Genomic DNA, 24,073 nt, shown 5'->3' on the forward strand with positions numbered 1-24,073 from the left:
GTTAGCATCATCTATTTTAATCTGCATAATGGAGGAGAACCTTGTTTTCAATTAATTACTATATTTTATATACTAGAAAGATATAAAAATATCCATATTATGTCTTTCACTTTGCAATTTGTGGCTGTGATGATTAATCTCCATTGTCAAACTGAAGGGACTTAGAGTCACCATGGAAACAGACGTTCAGGTGGGTCGGTGTGTGAGGGATCTTACTATAACTGAGATGAAAAGACTGAACCTAAGTGTGGGCAGCACAGCTCTACGGGCCAGGTTCTGGGATTTACAACAAGGAGATAAACTGAGCAGGTAAAATCTTCCTCTCTTCCTGCAGAGAGCATAGCTGTGACCATCTGCCTGTGGGCCTGCCACCATATTGTCCCTGTCTTGACGGACTACACCCTTGAATACACTCTTCATTACTTACCCTGGTTTTATCAGGTATTTTGTTACAAGAATAGAAAAGCAACTAATGCTGTTACTATTGTCCATGTTTTACCAATGCTCAAAAAAAATTTAATAATAGTAACTAAAACTTCTCTACTAGTTTGTAGTCCTTTCTGTAGATTCCCACATTCTTTTCTCTTCTCTTTGGAGTCACACTCCACTAATCGGTTTCCCATAGCATTTGTCCTTGTCATAGCAATTATTCTTAGTACATTTTTTCTAGCTGTAGTGGGGGCAGTGAAAGTGTCCCAATAAAGTTACTTTTTACATGGGGATCATCTTCTCCAGTTAATAACACTTGACCCTGAGTTAAATAGGCTGACAAAACAAACAAAAAATTAATAACAAAAAACCATACACTTCTTAAAATAAATTGACCTGGGCCAGTCAATACATTTCTCTAACCATCATACTTCTCACATACAGATTGGAAATGTATTAAACCTTCCTAACCAATGGAGGAAATAACTTTAAACACTGAGTAATATTCACATAAAGAAACTGAATACAATAACCACACACATAACGATATACTATTACTAATTAATTTAATTTTATCCCAACTAACTGCACACTAGACTAACTGAATAGGTATAAGAAAGAACAAAAGGTTAAACATTGTCCTGAATGATTGAGCCTTTACTACCCTGTAACCAACTAGCCTTACACACTAAAGGATATGAATGAATACACAGTCATTTTCCTAAGAAATACATTGAACCCTTCCTTACAAGCACCAATTAAACCATATTCCTATTCTGTAGGGTTTCTTCCATCCAAAATAGAAATGTTTGAAAACCAAGAAACACCCCATGAATTCTCATTCAAGTAAAATAAGAGAAAAGCAAATGATAGTAAGTGGGAAAGGGGGTTAACCCACAGCAGAATGACTTTCTCCAGTATGAACACTACCTCTCTGTCCATGTAGTGAGAGACGGTGGTGATAACTCCGGTGTCGGGGTGCACAGAGAAGAGCCCAGGAGATGGTGGTATCTGCTCCAAGATGCTGTACTTGAGGCGTGTGTGCATCGTGTCAGGCTCATCCTTATCCGTGGCACAAACCGTTCCCACTACAGTACCTATGTGTTTAAAAAGCAAAACAGCATAATGTATTCGGTATATATAATTTTCAACTTGCCACATGACATTCAGAACCTAATTTAAAATGTGATTCTTGCCAAATAAATCACAACTTTTGACTGGACTCAGGAAGACTTCTATGGAGAATCTGAACATTCTGGCATTGAGAGTCACATATTAAAATATTTGATAGTAAATTATAAAAATACTAAATGTCAATCAATAGTAATTTCAGAAGAGCATGTGAGCTGAGCTTGTATTCCCAACACTAGAAAGATTGAGGCAGGAGGACTAAGTATTTAGATCAACTTAGGCTATACAGCAAGACCCACCTAAAAAACAAACAAAGTTAGAATAGATAGATAGATAGATAGATAGATAGATAGATAGATAGATATAGATATAGATAGATATATATTAGAATATCTTAGAATATTAGAATATATATCTATCTATATATAGAGAGAAAGAGTATAATATGCGTACATATATGTATTCTTATATATGGCAATAATAAACCAACCAGAGGCATAAACTATGACTCTTAAACTAATCAATTTTTATTAGATGTTTAATTACTATATACTCAATATAGTTATGTAACTGACCAAGTTGATTTTTAAATTTTGGCTTATTCATTTATTTATGGACATGTCAAGGAACATATGTAGAAGCTAGGGGATGGTTTTTAGGAATCAGATCTGTTCCTCTACCACATGGATCCTGGAAATCAACTCAGGTTATCAGGCTTAGTGGCAAGCTCCTTCAGCTACTGAGCTTTATCTTATGCCCTCAAGATGATATTTTTTTAGTTCCCTCTTCTTTTTGTCTCTTTCCTGAGTACTTTCTTGCCATGTCTACTCTGATTTCACCCATTTTGATTTATTTTCCTTTAAGAGTCTCACAACATTAATAGATATGAACCCAATTGTAAGGTGTGCTTCAAATAACCGAGGTTAATGAAAATCTGAGTGTTTCCTCTTGATTCTCAAGGGAAAGCTCAAACCCATGACCCCTCCTAGAAACCAGAAAACAGTAATGGGGCCATACAATCATGAAGCTGAGAACCAAATGGTTCCTCTGACAAGCTATTGACAAGTGAGAGAACACGAAGCGAGTGGCACTGCCCTTCTCAGAGCCCTCGTAAGGAAGGTAGTGTGTGGGAATGCAGGGACAGTGCACCAGGGATATAAGCAATGACCAGGAATCTTAGCAGAAAAATAAATTAGCTATGCTTTATGCCAGAACCCCATCTACCCCCTCGGTGTGTGTGTGTATATATATATATGTGTGTGTGTGTGTGTGTGTGTGTGTGTGTGTGTGTGTGTGTGTGTGTGTGTTTATTCTTTATAATGCAATTCTCAGAACCAATAAATAAATAAATAAATGATTTGCTTTCCACAATAAGGGGGGTGCTTATGATGGAGCCTGTGTGATCTGTCACTCAAATTATTGTAATGTTTATGCTAAATTGTATGTAGTGAAGTAGTTCAAGAAAACAAATTTGAAATAACTTAAAAGCTGTATCTTTAGTTTGCGTCACGTAACAATTCTCCACAGCCCATTGAAATACCTAAACCACATTTGTTTTTAGTGAGTATTTGTGCCTGTGAGTTGTCTCTAGAGAGACATGATATGGTAAAGCCATACAATGAGAAAAGAAAATAAAATGCATATTACAAACAGAGTACAAATCCTGAATAATAGCTACATCCCATGATGAATGATTGGTGTCATACTAAACATGGCAGAAATTCATATAGTCCCTTGTAAGAGGATTGTTGATTCCAATTGATGGGAGTAGATTAGTGTCTTCTCATAAGCAAATCCTAGATCTGTGTTACCCCATAATTGATTGGCCATGAACATAAAATACCCAACTAGGGAGATAGGTTTGTTAAAAAAGAGTCTTGAGACTTGAAGATGGCATTGGACATTGTGCTCAAGTCTACACACATACTTGCATGTGAACACACACACACACACATGAATACCAACAAAAATCAATAAAAATTCAATTCCAGTGTCTCCAAATTATTCACAAACATGTTTCACATAGAAGCAATCTTACCAAGTCTACTGCTTTCTGGGACTTCAAAATTATAAACTGTTTCTGTAAAAAGAGGGTAGTTGTCATTTTCATCCTCTATTTTGATGGGCAGTGGGAGAGGTAAATCTGCTGAATAGCCATCTGCAGTAGATGCATAGGCGATCAACTGTGGGAGAGAGAAAAGCAACATCAGCAGCCAGTCAACAGCACAGCATAGGGGAGATGGGATGCCCCGTAACCTTCCCTGCGAGTTCTTCCAGCAGTAAGCTACCTCATCACTGCTCCACCTTGAGATACTTACAGCACCTGGTAATCAGTATGGGGAAAAAGAGCTCTATGAACAGGTCAAAATGTGGAGAAGTTGGAGATGAAGTTTTATATGCATTATTGGGGGTCATTGGTTGTTCTTGGGACTCAGATTACAGTCTGCAGTATCTCTGACATCAGTAAGTTTCATGGGGAAGATGAATGGTCATCTCAAGGCCATAGGCAAAAATCCTTCTATATAATATATAAAGTAAAACCTCCCAGTCTTGATGAGTTCTTTTGGATTCTTAGTGCATGCTTCCTAGATTGTGCATTTAAATAGTTCTTATTACCAAACACACTTACTAATACCCTCCTTCCTCATTAATCCATGAAAGTGTAACCTCAAATAGAGTTTATTTCTGTTCAGTATATAGTTATACAAAGTTGAACAATTTTTAACCAAAGGCACAGAGGCCAGGCCACATGAGGACACCACTCAGGTTGGATCTTCAGCACCTCTTTCGTCTTCTAGAAGCAGACTCCTCCTTTCCAGTGAAGAGTCTCCTGGCCGAGCCTCAAAGTTGGCTCATGACAGTGAGCTCACGCTCTTCTATAATGAGAACCATCTAAGCCTGCCCCCACCGACTGTGCACTCATTCCTATCAGAAAGCTGACCTGTTAACTTTTATGTGGACTTGGTTTTCCACGATTATTGACTTATCTAGTTATCAGACACGATCAGAGAATGACATGTTTGGAAAAAAGACAAAAAAGGCTAACTGAGGAGCAGAAGATCAGCTATGGACCCGTCCTGAAGAACTGTAAGTGTGTGGTGGCCAGAGAAAGTGTCTGGCAAGTTAACCAAACTCCTAAACCTACACTGTGTTTTATGTTCAAATACAACCAAACCTCTTTGCCTCATTTCAGGATTGCCTACCCGAAGGTGACCTTGTCAAGCATTCCAACACACAGTGCATGCTATTCTCCTTAGACTTTAAGATGCCCACTAAGAACAGAATGCAGGAAGAAAACGGGAGGCAGAAGACAGACATCTCATGAACATAGAGCCATATTTATCAACAAAACGCCTACATCAAAAACATCATATTCTTCACGATCCACAGGCCGAGTACAATAAAGATTTCCAGTGTCTCTCTCAATGAAAAACAAATTTAGTGGTTCTTGGTCAACTCCACGCCCACTTATTGAGTAGAAGATAGTGTAGTTCTGAGCTGCATCAGACTGAACCTGAAGAAAAACACACAGAGGTATACATTTAATGTTATATATATACATACATACATACATACATATGTATATGTATGTATGTATGTATCATGTACGTACGTGTGTGCATGGATGGATGGATGCATGTATGTTTGTATGTATTTTACATATGTTTCATCTTAACAATATTTCAGTAGAAATGAAAAATTTAACTTAAAGTTGGTAAGAGTAAGGCCATGGAACACATATGGAAGCTAGGTTATAACATACAGAAGTTGTTTTATTCCTTTTACAATGTGAGTCCCGGGATAGGACTCAAGCATCAGGCTTTGTTTGTGCTTAGCACCTTTACCACTGATCCATCTTACAGACCCTATCCTGCCATTTTTTTTTTTTATGGCTGAGCTCACAAATGCTGGGAAGAAGGGTGCAGATGTGTCTTACTTGCAGCTAGGTATGGCTACATAAGGTCCAGTCAATGGGATATACACAAAAATAATATGAACAATATATTATAATATAATAATCAAATATATATAATATGTAATCAAAATAATATAATAATCAAATATACTAGTATAGTAATAGCATAAATAATTATGTTGTAATACATTATGTAAACAAAATAATCAATATCCATGAAGATGTAGACTGTGCTCTAGAAGCTGAAGCACACATTCACACTTTGAACATAGAAATACGCCATTATCACTATACAAAGGTGGTCAAGCTAAGCCAGTAGTGCAAACATATGTCAAACTCAGGGAGGAGGATCATGTGATTGAGGCCAGCCTGGGCTACATATTGAGACCTCATAACCCTTGAGCTCTTGGTGCTGTCTTCCCACACTAGACCTGCTTTTCTAGAGTATGCTTTTATAGACCAAGACTCAGCATCTCCCTTGCTAAAGCTGGTACTTTCTAGAATTTCAGTAAATTGTAGCCGTACCTCGAAACAGGACTGGATTTCTTCTATCTGCATATGGCACTGTGTACCTCACCATGTGTAGATGACATAGATATCCAGTGACCATCTCCCAGATAAATGATGGATGGATGTAAAGCCAGGAGTTGTCTTACACCATTAGCACTCAGTCATTGTCTTTCTATTTTATTTGCTTATATTTCATGAATAACCTTAGTCATTTTTATTTTTTTAATGCTTAAATATTTACTAAACCTGAATAAAACAGACTCTCCACTCAGAAGAACCACAATCACATGGGAAAAAAAACTTACCTGTTGAAGAAACAATGGGAAGGGTCCCAAGGAATTTTCTTGCATTGAACATGGAATGGGTGCCCATCTTCTCTTGGCTCTCCTGAGAACAGTTTCCTTAGTGTTTCTTTTCTTAAGTACCTGAATTTAAAGGAGAAAATAAATATCAGAAACAATGCAGTCATGTGAACCACAGAAGAAAATGCACATCCCTCGCTGTTCCAAGTTCATGCTCTGTCCTATACAGTAGCCACTGCCTGCCACCAGGCATATGATCTTTTATGTTAACTAAAATTAATTTAAATAGAAACATCTATCCTTATATTGCACTCATTATGTGCTAAACATCAGTAGCCATTAATATTGCATTTGTGTACCAGAGATTACAGAACATTCTAGAACATTTCTATTACTGCACAAAGTTCCACCAGATGTTCTAGAAGTGATTATTTTACTTCATGTTGTAGCAAACAGAAACACTTATTTTCATGGCCATTATTAATGAATAATTATTTTATTAAATATTAAATAAAGTGCCAAGAAGTCATTTGCATAGATTAGGTGTAGGCCAATTGAAATCTCCCACCATTTTGTGACGACATTCACAGTGCTGTTTCTCATGAGTATGTGTTTACACCAATAAGACATTCTAAAGGCTGTAATAAATAGGTTCCATACAGGAACGCAACTGTCATTCCCTACAAACCAGAGCAGACAAAAGTTCCACAGACAGGGGCGATCATTCACATTTAACACCAGAGAAACCAAAGTTAGCTTCTGAGTGCTATTGAGAAGATTGAGAAATGAAAAGACAAAATGAAGCAAGAAAATTGAGGGAGAAGGAGAGGAAAATAAAAGGAACAAGACAAGACAAGAGAGAAGAAAAGGAAAGGAGGGGAGGTGAGGCAAGGGGACTGAGGGGAGGGGAGGAGAGAGAGGGAAGAGATCCTACTTCAGTATTGTTCCACTTTGCTATTCTTTAGAAAACAATTTTACTGGAAAGACTCCCCATGCTTGAGCATATCCAGGGTGCTTTACATACCTTCTTATGGTGCTCCAGGATTACAGTGATCTCTTTCTGTGTCTGCATCTTTGAATCAGAAAGCTGAATAGTAAACGATCTTTTCTTATCAGACAACACAACAGCTCTGGTGGGGTAAACTGACCCGTCATCTAGAACTCTGAAATCAGGATCACTTGGCATGATGTGATCAGCCGAGCTGAGACACTCTTTCAAACTAACTGCCAGCAGAAATTTCCCAGTTGCAAGGTGGAGATATATGAATAAAGAAATACAGATGTATTATTTAAAAACCAAGTACTTGTGGAATGTCTTAATAGTCTGCTTTTATTCTTAAAAAAATAGTAATTTTATTTTAATTAAAATTGTTCTTGACTGTATATTTCTATTGAACAAGTTGTTTTAAGAATTAGCTTGCTTATTGTAGGCTTATATAATTGACCTTCTACTAAAGAGGTGGACTCGTGACTCTCAGGACAAAGGTGAGACACACGCCCTCACATGCACCTGAACAAACACAGTGAAATTTCCCTCAACAATACACTGAGAATGTCTCAAGATGCACCTGCCTTCAGTCAGAAGATACACAAAGGAGCACACAAGATGAGAGTCAAGTAAGAAAAACCTGCCTCCAAATTTTTCCCATAGAACTTTTTTAACATTCCATCCCCACAAACACAACTTCTGTAGCCCTCTACAGGAGCATCATAGGGCATCTTCCCTATCTGGGAATTATGCCTTTTAATAAAAGGAAATGCTATTTAAGTATCAAAACTCAACTGTTTCTCATCCCAGTCGCCATTTGTTTCTATGGAAACCAAACTGATGCTGACCAAACAATGACCTCACCTAAGGGCTCCTTTGCTTTCAGCATACCTTTGCTTTAGCCCAAATCTGTTATAGGTGGACTTAACAAAATGATTAAGGTTTTACCAAATGGCAGTGAACATTTTAAGAACTCTAACAATGTATTTCTCTCCTTTTTATATTTTTAGCTAAATTTTTAGCTAATTCCTTCTGGCTTATCTTTCCAGGAACACCATATCTTTCCTTATCTCTTTATTTTCTTATTTCCCACAGTAGGAAAGGTGAAATTAATTTGATGAAATCAGCTAAGACAGTTTTGTCAGAAATTTCACATATTATTGAAAAGGCAATTTTATATATTTTGGACAAGTATTTCTCTTTTTTAAAAAAAGTTATTGTAGTTTTCTACAATTTCTCTACAACACACACACACACACACATACACACAAACACACACACACATACACACAAACACACACACACACACATACACACACACACACACACACACACACACACACACACACACACACACAGGAAAAAGCTATCCAGCTGCTGGAAGAAAGTAAAATTGAGTCATGTCCTCAGGTTTCCATTTTAAAATGGCTGACTATATCAAGTTCTAAGAAGGCATTGCTTTGCTTCTCAATAATGGTGGAATACTTTCTCAGGGCAGTCAAGATGGCTTAGTAAATGAAGATGCTTTCAGCCAAGCCTGACATCATGAATTTGATCCCTGGTGCTCACTGAGTAAAATGAAATAACAAAATCCTACATGTTGTCTTCTAATTTACATGCATGCACACACACACAAACTCACACACACCACAGCACATGTGTGCAAACACACAAACACAAACTCAATCTAGGTATAAAATATAAGAACATTAATGTGTATTTCTTTAATACACATCTATACTTTTGCAATACCCAAACTCCAGAGTATTAAAGATATGATATTTTAAGCCACTGAAAGATTAATGATAGTTTAAAATGATAGTCAAAATGATAGTTTTAAAATGCACAGTAGAATTAACCACCTATTTCAACAGCTACAAAGCAAAAATGCATATTTGAAATAATACTGAATTGTCTCTATTTCTAGGTCAATATAGACCAGCTCCAGAATGCACAGACACCACACACTCCAGGCAGACCAAAAACATTATAAGTCTGTTTCAAAGAGGCTGTTCAGAAAGCTCTCACCTCTTCCAATGATCTTGTCTGCCTCTAGCGTTGCAGGCACATGAAATGTTACCTTTTTACAGGCTTCACCGACAAAACTGAAGACCTAAAAAATTTTAAACGTCCAATTAATTCATTTCAGAATAAGAAAGAAATTACATAACCATTTCAGTAAATGAAAAACATGCAATTGACAAGCTTTATCTGCAGTTTATAAAAACGGCCTCAACAGTTTGGGGACAGATTAGCATGTGCTTAACAAAGAGTGTCTGTGTTCATCTGACAACTAAGTTCATCTTAAATGAGAAAGACTGAATGTCCTTTTCCGTTATTGGAAGTGAAACAATCATACCTGCCCCTGCCACTATGTGAGACATTATATTACAGCTTCCAACCTGGGCACTTACACAAGAAAATTCATGGATGTAGATATACAAATTGATTGTAAAGAAGAAACAAACTGTATCCAGAGATACTACACAAAAGCAAGGATTCCACATTTTTTGCATTACCAACAAAACAAATAAAAGAGTTTAGAAAGAATGTAGAAAATAAAATGTACATGCAAAAGTGGGTTGTTTGGGCCACCAAGACAGCTCAGTGGGTCCATGAGCCACTAGCATGCATGCCACCAAGGCTGATGGCCTAAATTCAATATCCACAACAACTTGGGGAGATTCGAGAACTGACACCCATCAATAGTTCCTTTAACCTTCACAAACATACCATGGTACACACACACACACACACACACACACACACCAAATAAATATTGTAAATAGGTTGCGTTCCTATAAACTAACAATAAGAAAGAAAGAAAGAAAGAAATGAAGGAAGGAAGGAAGGAAGGAAGGAAGGAAGGAAGGAAGGAAGGAAGATCCTAAAACACGTTGGAATACATTTTTCAAAGAAGTACAAGATCAGACTCCTTTGGAGGGTTGAATGACCCTTTCACAGAGGTCACATAAAACCATAAGAAAACACAGATATTTACATTACAATTAGTAGCAGTAACAAAATTACTGTTATGAAGTAACAAGAATAATGATTTTATGGCTGGTGTCACCACAACATGAAGAACTGTATTAAAAAGTCACAGCATTGGGAAGGTTGATGACCACAGGTCTGGTTGGAAGGAATCTAGCCAAGCTCATTTGCCAGTGTAGATTATCCTGTAGCTTGTATTTTGATGTTAATTTTACTTCTCCAAGAAGGACTGCCTAGTCACATACCTTCCCATTTTAATTAGTAGAATAAAGGCGAGAGTGGGTGATTGGTAAGGGCAGGGTAAGGGAGGTGGAGGAAGGGTCAGAGGTCAGAGGACAGGGAAGGACCTGCAGAGAAGCTCCAAGATGGAGGTCAAGAATGGTGAATTTGATCTAGGTGGGCTTAATTGGTGTTAGGTAGCTATGAACATTTAAGGATTTTATAGGTTTAATATCTCATATAGAAGGGCAGTTTGTATCCTTGTCTATTTGATATAATCTTGTGTAGAGGGTTTGTGGACTGACAATTTCATATATAAACCTGTATGAAAAGCTAATTGGGTCTTAGAGTTGTGTTTGTATTGGGATTTGGGGTAAAGAAGCACCCCGGGAGGCAGTGAGGCAGGCAGAGTAAACCACCAGGGAATGGAGTCCTGCAAATGGAGTAAGACCGCAAGGCTGATAAAGAGATAAGCTATTCTGTTTTTAGTATTTACTGCAACAACCATCATATCTACTACTGTTAATTTTTATGGTGCCTTGGTAATGTTAAAAGAGGATTTGATCAACAAGGTCCCCAGGTTCCTACTATTAAACTCTTTGCAGGAAAAAAAAAAAAAAAAGGTACAAGGTCATGCTCTGAAAACAATAAAACAGTGTGAGAGAGGTTTTAAAAGACCCAAGTCATTCCAAATTTCCCTCTCTCCTTGGATCTAAGGACAAAGTCTACAAACTCAATTTCTAGAATCTCAGATTTTTTTTTTAAAGAAATTTGGCCAGATGTGACAATGCATACCTTAAATCCCAACACTATGGAGGAAGAGTTAAACTAATCTCTTGTTCAAGGACAGCCAGGGCTACATAGTGATTTCCAGGACAGCCAGGAGTACACAAAGAAACCCTGTCTCAAACAACAAACAAACAAGAAAATAAAAGAAGAAAAGAAAAAGAGGCACTAATCCTTAAGGAATTGTAAGAGCCATCCCCTTCCCCCTCCCAACCACCCCACATGAACACCACCAAAAGAAAGATATTGTAAGTCTGACATTACCCAGTTTTGAATAGGGTTGCTCAAGGCTACCCTAATGAAAGAAAAATGTCCCAACAACAGAATAGAAATCACAGCCTAGAAATAAGGTTCACTTCTGGATCTCCTCTGAAGAGTTTAAGGGACAGAAATTTCCTTACTAAATGGTGCTGAGATGTCTAAAATTTGCTTCTGCACAAAAGTGGAAATGAATCCTAAGTAACGCCACACGCAGAAACTACCTCAGAGCAGACTCCAGCCCTAAGGATAAGGATGAGATCTATTGAAAAGAAAATGTCTCAATCATGTTGGACAATGATTCTTAGCTACACAATCTAATCGCGAGCAATAAGGAACAGGGATGGGCAGGACCAGTTTGATATTTAAAACCTCTGTGCTTCAACCGCCATAATAGAGGAAGAAAAGCGAGAGGCACAGGATGGGAGATGTTACTTTCAAATGAGAGAACAATTAGTGGCTTATCCATAATAATATACATTTTAGCTGCACAAAATATTAAATAATACAAAATTTAGCTTCATAACAGGATGGTAAGTAATAAAAAAAATCAGTAAAGCATTTCCATAGAGGGTATTCAAAGATGCAGCAATGATGGTTAAGAAGATGAAACAATGCCCAACAGTATGGCGCACCAGAGAAATGTGCATCTGATCCATGACATGCCAGCAACAAGAGCTAAAATAAACAGAACAGAAAATGAGAAGCTGCTGTTGAGAATGCCAGCAAACTAGAACCCTTTGGTGTTGTCCGTGGGAAAAGGTTTTACTGTCACATAGATATAGTTGCAGTTTCTAAGAGAACTGTGTATCGAACACGTTCTGTGCTGTTCTCAAAGCTGTTTCCACAGCACCGTTTTCGGGTATAGTCGTAATACAGTCCTGATAAGGACAAAGAAGTTTTTACACATCCACATGCTTGCGAACAGATCAACAAAATGTCATAAAGACTTGCAGTAAGTGAGGTTTCACTGAAAGTTTGTGTAACATGCTGTGCTGATCACAGAGATTCTTCACCTCTGCTATTTAAACACAGACTAGATCTGACTTAAAACACAGATAAACCCTTCAGATACAGTAGAAACTGTTTATATATGATTTCATTCTCACCAGTATTCCCTACAGGAAACAGTGTAGAGACAGAAGAGGGTGCTGATTGCCTACACTGAGGGAAGAGCGAGGAAGTGACTAGCAATGAGATCGAGGCTTCTTGGCAAAGCTGTGGAAATGATCCAAAGTTAGAGCCTGGTCATCACTGTAAACTCTAAATTTCCAGAAACTCACCAAATTGTGAGCTTCAGAGAACATAATTTTGTTTTAGACAAGACCACCATGGCAAGTCTGCTAGAAATAAAATAAGGTATATCCTGAACAAGAACATGATTCCTAACATCTTTCTACACATCCATCTCTACCTCTTTCAGATCTACAAACTCATATATATAATCTCAAGAAAATACTGTAATAACCATGAAGAAGGATTTCAGCCCTGATCTACTCTCGTGTGTCATGTACACAGATTTTAACAGTTAACTCGTGGTAATGTAACAGTGTATGCAAACATAAAGATCAAGAGCCTTATTCTAACATTGACAATTTTATATAGTTTTATCATTCCTCTGTATTCATGGGTCTTTATAGTGTTTTAATTCCATTCTAAGATAAGAAATTGAGCATCCATTAAAGGAGTGAGGGATTAAAACATGTAACATGAACCTGCCATACAAAGGGATATGCTCTTAGAACACTCTTACATCTTACTGGCCACTGCTAAATTCTTTCCAGGTCTTAGTGTCTGTGCAGCTGGAACACTGACTTATACCTCTCAGACTCTCTTACAATCGTTTTGGTTCCTTTATAACGTATTAATCCGACGACTGTCTCATTTGCACTTTACTTTAGACAGCATAGTTTTCACCTAGGGTGCCATTTGCCTTCTATTGTAGCACTCAGTCCTCCTCCTCAACAGTGCTCACTGCATTTACTCTGTAGCCCTGGAAGTCACTATGGTGATGAGGTTCTCTTCACACTCGCAGAGATGGACCTACCTCTGCTTCCATAATGCTGGCACTAAAGTCATGTGATAATACACTCAGCTTGGTTTAGTATTTTTTAATTGTGGGGTTTCTCAGTTGCAAGGGTACTATTTTACACAATTTGTGGCATTTTTTATATAAATGATTACAGTTTTAAAGTAAACAATGTTGCTATTTCTTTTGCATGTGTAAACAATTGCATTAATAATTCCTTCTGGTTTAGGTTTAATATGACCTAATAGCTCCTAATCTGTCATAAGCCTATATACCATATTTTCCTCTAATATTGTAAACACCACTTCTAACTTATGAGCCTCTGTCTATGTGGAGTATGTTTTTATCTCCTGCTGCAAAGACCAGTGCAGATGGTGCTTCTACAATAATTCTCTCCATCTTAGCTCATAGTCTTACAGGACAATAAGCCAACTATGAACTAACCCACATGTAGACCCTTCTAGGCATTCTGCAGGGTTGTATTCACATACAACCATCTCTCCTCCAATGCCCTACCATTTTACTCAATACAGCTTCATACCAAGCCTTGGTGTCTATGAGGATAGCCCCGGTACCTATATCACCTTGCTTTAAAGAAAGAATTATTAGCCTCCAAATCTATCAAGGAATCTTTAGGATCAGCAGACCATGTTACGTAAACTCTAAATGAAACTTCACTTTTATTTTTAAAAAACTTTTCCATGGTAAAACTCCTAACCACAGTGAACAATGTTCTCACGAGTCTGTGAGTTATACTACATCATTTGAAGAAACATTCTGAGTTTGCTGATTTGAGTTTTCAGGATTTGTAGTCTTTTTTTACTTACTGCCTTTTGCCCTTTGAAATGTAGTTTCTTGTTGCTCCAGTTAGCCTTGAATCCACTTTATAGCCAAGAATAATCTTCCCTCTCTATACTCTGTGTCCTGGGACTGCAGGTGGGTACCACCACCTTAGCTAACTCAGATAATTTTAAATACATCAATGATACTACCACCAAAAATAAGATTCTTCTTCGTCTGCATTATCTGTCTGTTGACAGCCTAAAGGAATAATTTTTAAATTATTTTAAGCTGACCTTATATGAAAGGAACTTGCTGACTTTAGTTTAGTTATAGTAGTGTGGTTGCCTGATCTTCCACAAAGCTGGTCACAGTATCTGTGACAATGTCCCTTGGAATTATTCCCTTTTCCTTCCCATCCCCTTTCTACAATTTGTATATGTCTAATGTATATTTGGGTTTCCAGTAAAACATGCAAAAGAAACAACTCCATTAATCAAATATCTTTGTTTCTGAGCCTAGAGAGAATGTTCATCATTTTACTGTAATTAATATGACTTTTTACTTTTATTCACTACTGTTAGTCATTCGTTATTTTTTTTGAAATTTTTAGAAATTGATTATATAAGTGTGTGTGTGTGTGTGTGTGTGTGTGTGTGTGTGTGTGTGTGTGTTTGTTAGTGCACGTGTGTATGAGTGGACATTCCTATAGAGTCCAGAAGAGGTCATCAGATCTTCTAGAATTAGACAGTAACTGTAAACCAGCAAAAATGGTCACTAGAAGCCACATTTGGAAGGATTCTCTGCAACAGCAGTGTATGCTCTTAACCACTGAGCTAGCTCTCCTACACCAGTTCATTTTTCTTAAGTATAATTTCATTACAAAAGCCAATTCTCATGTAATGAAATTGTTAAGAATTCCTTTAAACAATAAGTTTGCATTGGCTGCTTATTTTGAAAGGACTGCAGTTTTATTCTGCTAACAACATATCATTACCCTGGTTAAAGAGCAATGATCGATTTTCCCTTTCCTGAGGCAATTCCCTTTTTTTTTTTTTTAAGAAAAATAAAGTTTATGAAGAGAAGACTTCTTCTAAATGAGCATGCATCTTATACTTGTATAACCACAGAACGGTCATCTCTTGGGAAAAAAAAAACCACAGATGTCTGAGTTAAATGGCATAACCTTAAACGAACCTAACAGACATCCATAGAACATCCTATCCAAGCACTTCAGAATGCCCATTCTTCTTAGCAGAACATACATGGAACATCCATGAAACATACACAGATTTATGGAGACTGGACCACATACTACTGACCAATGAATTATCTATCTTAGGAATTAGGAAGGAAAATTTCAAATCTCTAAGATGAAACGAAAATAAAAATACAACTTGCTATATCTTTTGTATACAATAAAAGCAATAATAGGAAAGAAATCAATAGCTGTAAGTACCTATATTAAAAACAGTCAGAAAGATCTCAAATAACTTAAGGATGCCTTCTAGGGTGAGGCAACCCTTCTTAAGACATAGCTTTAAGATACACTGTGGGTTTTGCTGGTTGCTCTGTATTTCATCATTCCCCATACATGATGTCCATGATGATATCAGACTATGTTCTCACTTCACAGGGTCCCCGTTAGCAGTGTTAAGAGTCCATTTATTTCTGTCCTCACAATTCTGTTCTGCGTCTATTCTGTATAATTATGAGAGAACTCGATCCTCATTAGTCTGCTAAAAGTAACAGAGAACAGAATGTTTAGGCTTCCCTCCAAGCTGGACTACTTGAATTCAGACTCCAGAGCACGTGCGGTGGAAGGGCACTCCAGATCTCTACATACAGATCTAGGTTCTAACCCTGGTGGAAAGAGAGAACATGCCTACAACACGTGCTCTACCCTCTCCACATCGACCATAATATGCACAGTGTCAGAGAAAGGGGGGAGGAGGGAGGGATGGAGGGAGGGAGGGAGGGAAGGAAGGAAGGAAGGAAGGAAGGAAGGAAAAAAGGAAGGAAGGAAGGAAGGAAAAAAGGAAGGAAGGAAGGAAGGAGGGAAATAAGGAAGGAAGCAAAAAAGAAAGAAAGGAAGGAATAAAGGAAAGAAAAGGGAAGGAAAGGGAAGAAAGGAAGGAAGGAAGGAAAAAGGAAGGAAGGAAGAAAGGAAAAAAGGAAGGAAGCAAAAAAGAAAGGAAGAAAGGAAAGAATGAAGGAAAGAGAAGGGAAGGAAAGGGAAAAAGGAAGGAAGAAAGGGAGGAAAAGAAGAAAGATAATACATTTTAAAAATCAATATACCAAAAAAAGCTATTTTTACAAAATCAATGATCGATTGACAACTTGAATTTAAAGAAAAACCTTTAAAAGAAGAACTCTCAAGAGTAACTTCAAATATGTGATTTGGAGGAACAAAGTTTAAATAGCCTTAAAACAAAACAAATTTGTTTTCTTTTAAACAATGCTATATAAATTTTACTAGTGATGTGATTGCTCAGCTTTCAGGAATACCATTACATTCTGATTTAAAGATGTAATGTCAAATGGAGAGCGAGAAATTAAAGAAGATATCTGTAATTGTTTCAGTTTTGTGAGTTCAACACAGGAAATAGACTTACTTCCTCAATACACCTTTGTCCACCAAAGGCAAAGCCAGCTACTAAATGGGAGGGTGTGGCTCAGCTGTAGAACTTATGTTCCAGCACAGGCAGAGCCCTTGGCTCACCAGCCAGAGACACAGAAGGAAAGGGGCCTTGCCTGATTGACACAAAGTGATTGACACAAAAATGTAAACCTTTCCTTTCTCCTGTGGACATGATCCCTACAGAATAGAGACATTAGCATTCAGTTCTTACTGCCTCAACACTGGGGTCCACCACCCTACACTCACAGTAGCTCAACGATTCTGAGACAGTTTCTTCTAACCAAACTCATCTTAGGAAGGGAATTCAGCTTCAGTGGGAAGTGTGACTCCCACAGGTCTCCAGAGATGCCTTAAATGGAAGACACTGGGCATGAGGACATTGACAGGGTCAGGAAATGTACATAGCCTTGTATCTATCTGACTATGAATCCGACTATGTAGGCTGACTGGCCTAAAGTTTGCTGTGTAGACCAGGCTAAGTAGACTTATCAATCTTCTCAAGTCTGCCTAGAGGGTGCTGTCATTAAAGGCACATGCTACCATGTCTAGCATACCTCTGGCTTTCGTATAATGAGGCTTTAAAAGAAATCTGCTTTTCTTTACTTATTTTATGTGCTTCGATCATCTTTCATTCATAAGTCAATATTACAATCTAAAAAAGATGGTATGCATGTTTATCAACATCCATTGCAAGTAAATTTCTACACACCAGGGAGGGAAAGTAGAGAATCGGAGGGGAGTGTTAAAAAAGGAAACTTTTTAGGAAAATGGTGGACTATGTTCACACGCATACCCATATCAATTACAAAAGCTAATGAGGCTTCAAGCACAGACTCAAAGTGGAGAACAGCACTAAGTGTGAATGTTAATGTTCCCATTACCTGAGACATGTAGAGATTGGTTCATCTGATGTTGTTTCCTGATGAGCTGCTGTCACATTAGAAAGGGAAGAGACTCTAAAAGTAATGCTGAAGAACCTTTATTAATAATGACATGTTTGTTTTCTCTTAATTTTGTTTCCCTAATTTGCCTGCTCCTCCCCCGGCTGTGCTAGGTGGTGATTCAGAATCAGGGTGGGAAAGAGAGGACACATAAGCCTGCCAGTTGGAAGGATCCCCCCGATTGCCAGCAGCCAGGGGGACAGACTGTTGATGTGCAGAGTCTTTGACTTGTGCTAGATTTGATTTCAAAAGTCTCCTCCTTGCAGGGCACACTGTTATTAAGTTTCCATGATTACCCTTTACAGAATTAAAGATGTTTCTAAAATTCTTCTGGTAACATTGTGCTCAAAGGCCTCTGAGTCAAAAGTAATCAAACAAAACAAAACAGAACAGAATAAAGGTGCAGTCATGAAACTTAACAGTTGTGTAAGCTGGAAGGTACTGTTGAGACGAACGACCAATCTGTGTACAGGTTCTGATTTCAGAGTTGGAGTTGAAACTCTGGGCAATTCCTTTGTTAGTTTGTTTCTTTGTTTCTTTCCTTTCCTATATTACAACGTGAACACAGTTTCCCCTTCCTCTTCTCCTCTCAGTCCCGGTGCCCCACCTCACTTCTTTCTTAAATTCACTCCTGTTTCTTTTCAGAAAAGAGCAGGCTCCTACAGTCCGCAACCAAACACAGCACGAGTTACAGTAAGACTAGACATATGACTCAAATCAAGGCTGAAGGAGGCACCCCAGTAAGAAGACAGGAGTTCCCAAAGCAGGCAGTGTCTGTGACACCCCCTTGCCCCCTGAGATTCCGTTTTAATAAACCCGAGAGAACACGCCATGGAGAGGAGTTTATTCGCTTGTTTAGACTTGCAAGCACCTTCCAACCTGTATACAGCCGACCCTGATCCACAGTTCCCTGGCTTATAGTGCCTTGCCTTCTTTGACCTCCCATCTAATAACCTAATTCCCGAGAACAAAACACACAGTCTCTTCTCGGTTCCTAACTCCTTACTCAATGACAATGTAAAATATCAATGTCATTTTTTTTTAGACGAAAATGTTGGAAATTCATTTGAACACATCTATTCCAGAAGAATACAGCATTTAAGGGGGTCATATTTACAGTCACTCAAAACCCTAATTCTTAGTGCTCTGGGGGCAGATTAATGGCATGTTTATAATATCTCTGCCTCACAAATGTCTTCCAGATCATAAATATCAATCTGATGTCTGTAACTTTCTGATTTAAGGAGGGAAGAAACTTGAGATCATCTACCAGAATTAGCCAAGAGCCAGTTAAGTTGGTCCCTGTCTGTAAAGTCAGCACAAAGAAGGTAAAGGCCAGAGGATCAGGAGGTCAAAGCTATTCTTAGCTACATAGTTACTTCAAAGTCAGTCTAACCTACTCTCAAACAAAGTTCTGAATGGTGCAGAGGACCAACTCCCTAGTCAGATGCGGTCCTCTGGCTCCTTGAACCTCTTCTGTCTCTGGAGCACTGGAGTTGTAACGTCCTCAGTCACTTTGTGTGTGTCATTCGTGCTAACTTGAACAGGTTTGAACTTTTACAGGTTACCATGTGGTCAGAATTCCTGATTTTCCACATCTAGTCTTCCTATGATATGTTCTATACAGGAGCAGTGCCTCCACCGGGCCCGACTAAAAACACCAATCACATCTCGCCCTCAGCCTATCAGTTCTGAGAGTCTAGGCCCATTGTCTCCCCACAGACGTCCAGTTTTTCAACCCTTCAGTACCTTCCCACACCAAGATCCCTGGCCCACAGGGCACAGGTGAGCAAGCAGGCATGGGGATAGCAGCGTGGCCAGCCCTTTGAGTAATCTTCTAAGGGAGGCATAGCTGAGAACACCTTTTCTCAGAGACAACCCTGGACAACATCCAGGGACAGCTTTGTGCCTGCGCAAAGGTCGCCGGGCTCAATACACATCCAGCGAAAAGAATCACTGGCGTTTCATCACGTCTACCCTGTTCTAAGTTGAGAATCCTAAATACACTCCCCCCAAAACACACACACACACACACACACACAGAGAGAGAGAGGGGGGGGGGGGCTACTTTGCTTTTAACTCACAGAACCTAAAGGACGACTCCTAATTCAGAAATCGCCTCAAATAACTTTTCGCCCATCCTTACTCTATATCGAACTTGAACCACGTAAGAAATGAAAAGAGACACTCAATCCATTGCTCGTCGCCTATTGAGCACCCCCACCCCACAGAGACCAGGGAAGATCCATCTTTTTCCTTTCCCCATTTCGGTCCCAGGCTCACCCAGAGGGTCAGTAGGAGCTTCCTGCATAGTGCCCTGCACTGCGGGCTCCAGAGCTCAGGGACCGCCATCACCCGGTGCAGCCTCAGGAGGACTCAAATGGGCACCAAGTAAGAGCCAGGGCGCAGGAGGTTTTCCGCAGCAGCTTGTCTAGAAGTTGTTCTGGCCTCTCTCAAGCTTCTTTGCCCAGGAGCGTGTTCTCGCCTGAAACTGGATTGGACTAAGGAGACGCTGAGTGGCCCCTCCTAGTTATTTCTCAAGTTTTATCACCTCCGGGGCCGCCTTGGAGCTGCCTGAGCCTGCCCTGAGCTCCCCACGGCCGCCAGGGAGCTCACTCCCCGGGAAAGCGGTCCGGGTCCACCCTTTGCCAGCTCTCCCACACCCCTTTTCAACCCCGCGGGGTTACCGCCCAGCCCTACCCGCGTCCCTTTCGCTGACACTGTGCTGAACATCTCCACTACCAAACCCAGAGCCGCCTGCTCTGACTATCCTCTGGGTGCCAGAAACACACACCTGATCTGATCATAGGATCCTCCCATCCGTTCCACTGCTGTGCAAAATCTGGGCAACCTCTGCACACGTCGAAACAAAACCCAGGTAGTCGCTCCAAACCTCATTAACATTGTAAAATAAACCACTGAAGGAAAATTGTCCTGGATGCCATGAATTATCTGTGCCAGATATTAAAATCAGAGAAAAGAAGTGCTTAGCTGAACATTTATCCACACCCAAACCACACACAAAGCAAAAACTTTTGTGCTTTAATTACTAATAGTATTTGTGGCCTTGAGAGAGAGAAAGAGAAGAGGAGAGGGAGGGAGGAAGTGAGGGAGGGAGGGACAGAGGGAGGGAGGGACAGAGGGAAAGAGGGAAAAGAGGGAAGAGAGAGGGGGGTGGGGAGAAACTTGTTTTTTTTTTCATGTTCACTTATTGGTCAATTGGATTTTTCTTTTTCTTTTTTTCTTTTTCCTTTTTTTTCTTTTCAATGTGATTGTACTAAGATAAAAATTCTCAAGTATGGTCACAGAAAAATCTCCCAAAGTGTGCTATAAAAATGGGGTTTGCAGTTTCACTGTCATTCAACTGACATTTATGAGGTCCAAAGTAATCAGTACTAAGGGCTAGAGAAAGGATTCACACAGACCCAATTTTTTTCCCAAAGTGATTCGAAGTTTAGGTGGGAAGACCCTTGGCTACTGGCTTGTCACAATAAGGACTCTTGGAGCTCTGCTAGCAGAATTCAGGAAGGAATTAATGTCAGATGTGTTCCTGATCTTCAAAACCCATTCAAAATCCTTGGTCAGAACCCTGGGTCGGTGCACAGTAATGTGGAAAGCACGTGACTGTTTTTATTCACCCTCCCCTGATTAGATCTGAGAGCATCCTTGTCTAAGCCACATGCCCCACCAAAGTGTGAGGCTTCCCTGAGCTCTCAAGACTCAGACATACCTAAATTTAACTCCTTGATCTCCTTTCTGACCTGTGTAAGACACCAGGAGCTCAAGTCTGTGTGGAAGATTCTTCTGATCTCAGAAACAGCACTTTCAGTCTCTCCGTTCTGGAGATTTACAGCTCCTGTTCTCAAATCTCCTTTAGTTGGGAAAACCTCAGGGAAAGCTTTGCTGTTTTCCCCAAACTCAATCACTTGGGGATCCAGAATGGAACTGTCTTTTCTTCTGTACAAGGAGGGGCAAAGACAGCCCAGCTCAGGGTGTCCCATTCAGGATTTTTCATCTGGCTGAAGGGATGACTAGTTAAGAAAGTTTAGAGCCGGGCTCTCCGTTCTATGAGGAAGCAAAGATGCTTGAGATAAGAACAGAGAAAGGTGGAGGGTTAGGAGTGTTCCAGTCAGAGACTTAGCTAGGTTCTTCCGTATGGAGGCAGGATGGGGCTATTGGCTCCGGACAGCTGGGTGGGAAAGCCTGTGGCTGAGAATCTGGCTAGGATAACTGTCTCATGACAAGCCATTTGGAGGTGTGTCCTCGAGAAATGACAATTCACTCAATTTCAGCAAATAGGAAAGGGACTACTAAAGGGCTTATAAAGAGCTTTTGGGTCCATTATCCACGAAACTATTCCTTTATATGATTCTCCCTTAATCATATGGGATATGCATAAAAAACACATAGGTAGGTATTTTTATGCACTCTATTGTAAATGTTCCTATATTTTTAATGACCCCAACTAGATCTTAGATTAACTCGAGTCTTTCCTGCTATGGCTAGCTCCCAAATGGCTAAAACTTCAGCAAGGTTGTACCGTTGGCTGTTGGGTTGTCTAATGAGCCTACTGATAGGACAAATGCTTTTAGTTTTTTCCTTAAAAAATAGCACTGGTTCAAGTCTATTTCATAAATGTTAAGAAAGTGTGTGAGCAATATATTCAACCTGCGTTATAAAAGTTTATGTGCACCTTATTAAGTACATTCTGATGGTAGAACATAGCGGGAGTAGTTGACTTGGCAATCCTCATTCTGTGCATACATTACTCTTACTTCCTACCCAAAGGCAATGTGCATCTGTAATTTAGGGAAACATCCTTCCATCACTTATAATGGCAACATAGAGCACTCTGGAGATACATTCAACTGTGTATATTTTTACATAAATTTTATTTTAAAACAATTGGAATGTCTGCTTAAAATATAAGTTTTGGCTTGAATGTAGTTAGAATTGGGTATTATCTGTAATAAAAATCAACTTTAAATTATCATGAGGCATGAGGAAGCAGGAAGCACTGTTCTAATGTGTCTCTTAGTATTCTGACCTGCACAATAGGAAGTCACTTAGAAATTACTACTAAATGCATAATGAGCAAGCTGAAAAATGAATTACTACCCCCCCATTCTGGTATGAGTTTTAAATATAAGGAAAATAACAAAAAAAATCAATAATGGGAAAAGGTTAGTGTTGAGCATGTAAAGTTATAGTAGTCCAGATGGATTAGAGTACAGTCCACAGAAAGCAAACCTGAAGAATCTGAGAAATCTCTAAACTGAACGCTGTGATTTACACCCAGATTCTCAGCACGTAGGCATGGTAACAGGAATACTGATTGTGGCGTTGAGACTTCCATGGGTTGTGTGGTAAGTTCCTGCTCCAAACAGACTACTTAGCAAAAGCCTAGCATCTCAAGCTAAAAGCAGAGAGAGGAAGAGGGTGAAGAATGAGAAAGAGTTGGTAACATGCCTGGGCCTTGAAAGAATCTCTGGCAATGGCAGGTGATAACTAATCTTAGGAGGAAGAGGCTGACCCCATCTACTTATCCAGCCAGTCTAGCACACCCACTCAATCTCTGTGTCTGTGGTCAGGGATGTAGCAAATGTGGGTCACCTCAAACACTTCTGTGATATTGTACCAGAGCAGTATTATGTCTGAAAGAAACCTGCCAACAAGAAATGGAAACACTGTTTTTGGTGAAGAGTAGGCGGATGATGGCCTTGAATGATCATTCCAGTGATACAAAGTAAATTAATTCTGCTGTGGGATTTTACCTTACAGCCACTTTTTGGGATAGCAAGCTGCAACATCACTAGAGGACATCTGCAAATCTCCAGGATAACATACAAATAACAAGCTTGACTTGGGGGAGGGGGGTCCATCAAAAGGCTGTTAGAAGCTGGTACCAAACGGAACTCTATTCAAGAATGTCTGTCCAGTGTAAGAGCCATCCACAGATCCATTTCTGCTGCCTTTCCTAATTTTCCAGATTTTATTCTGTCCCACAGAAGGGTTCCAGTCAGCCCAGGGAACCTCAGATCTAGACCCAAATGGCCATATTTCCTATGAATAGAGGTGATTCTCCTTTTCTCAGATCTGCTATGGATACCTTCAAGTGACACTTTTTATCCTAGGATTCCTTTCTTCCC

The 24,073-nt window shown here is 39.3% G+C and overlaps 1 protein-coding gene across 2 annotated transcripts in view; it reads right to left on the minus strand.

The window, feature by feature from the left end:
• DSC3 (desmocollin 3) overlaps positions 1–20,276 on the minus strand; it is a gene marked incomplete at both ends in the record, with an annotated part of 38,148 nt that extends 17,872 nt beyond the window's left edge. For both annotated transcript variants that reach the window (XM_080920496.1, XM_080920497.1), the window contains 7 exons: positions 1,360–1,526; positions 3,599–3,743; positions 4,919–5,074; positions 6,292–6,411; positions 7,313–7,512; positions 9,305–9,389; positions 20,208–20,276. In XM_080920496.1, coding sequence (XP_080776622.1) covers positions 1,360–1,526; positions 3,599–3,743; positions 4,919–5,074; positions 6,292–6,411; positions 7,313–7,512; positions 9,305–9,389; positions 20,208–20,276 — 942 coding nt within the window. The remainder of the gene's footprint in view (positions 1–1,359; positions 1,527–3,598; positions 3,744–4,918; positions 5,075–6,291; positions 6,412–7,312; positions 7,513–9,304; positions 9,390–20,207) is intronic.
• Between the last annotated feature and the right edge of the window lie 3,797 nt (positions 20,277–24,073).

The sequence above is a fragment of the Micromys minutus genome, assembly GCF_963924665.1.
Source record: "Micromys minutus genome assembly, chromosome: 8".
NCBI lineage: Eukaryota > Metazoa > Chordata > Mammalia > Rodentia > Muridae > Micromys > Micromys minutus.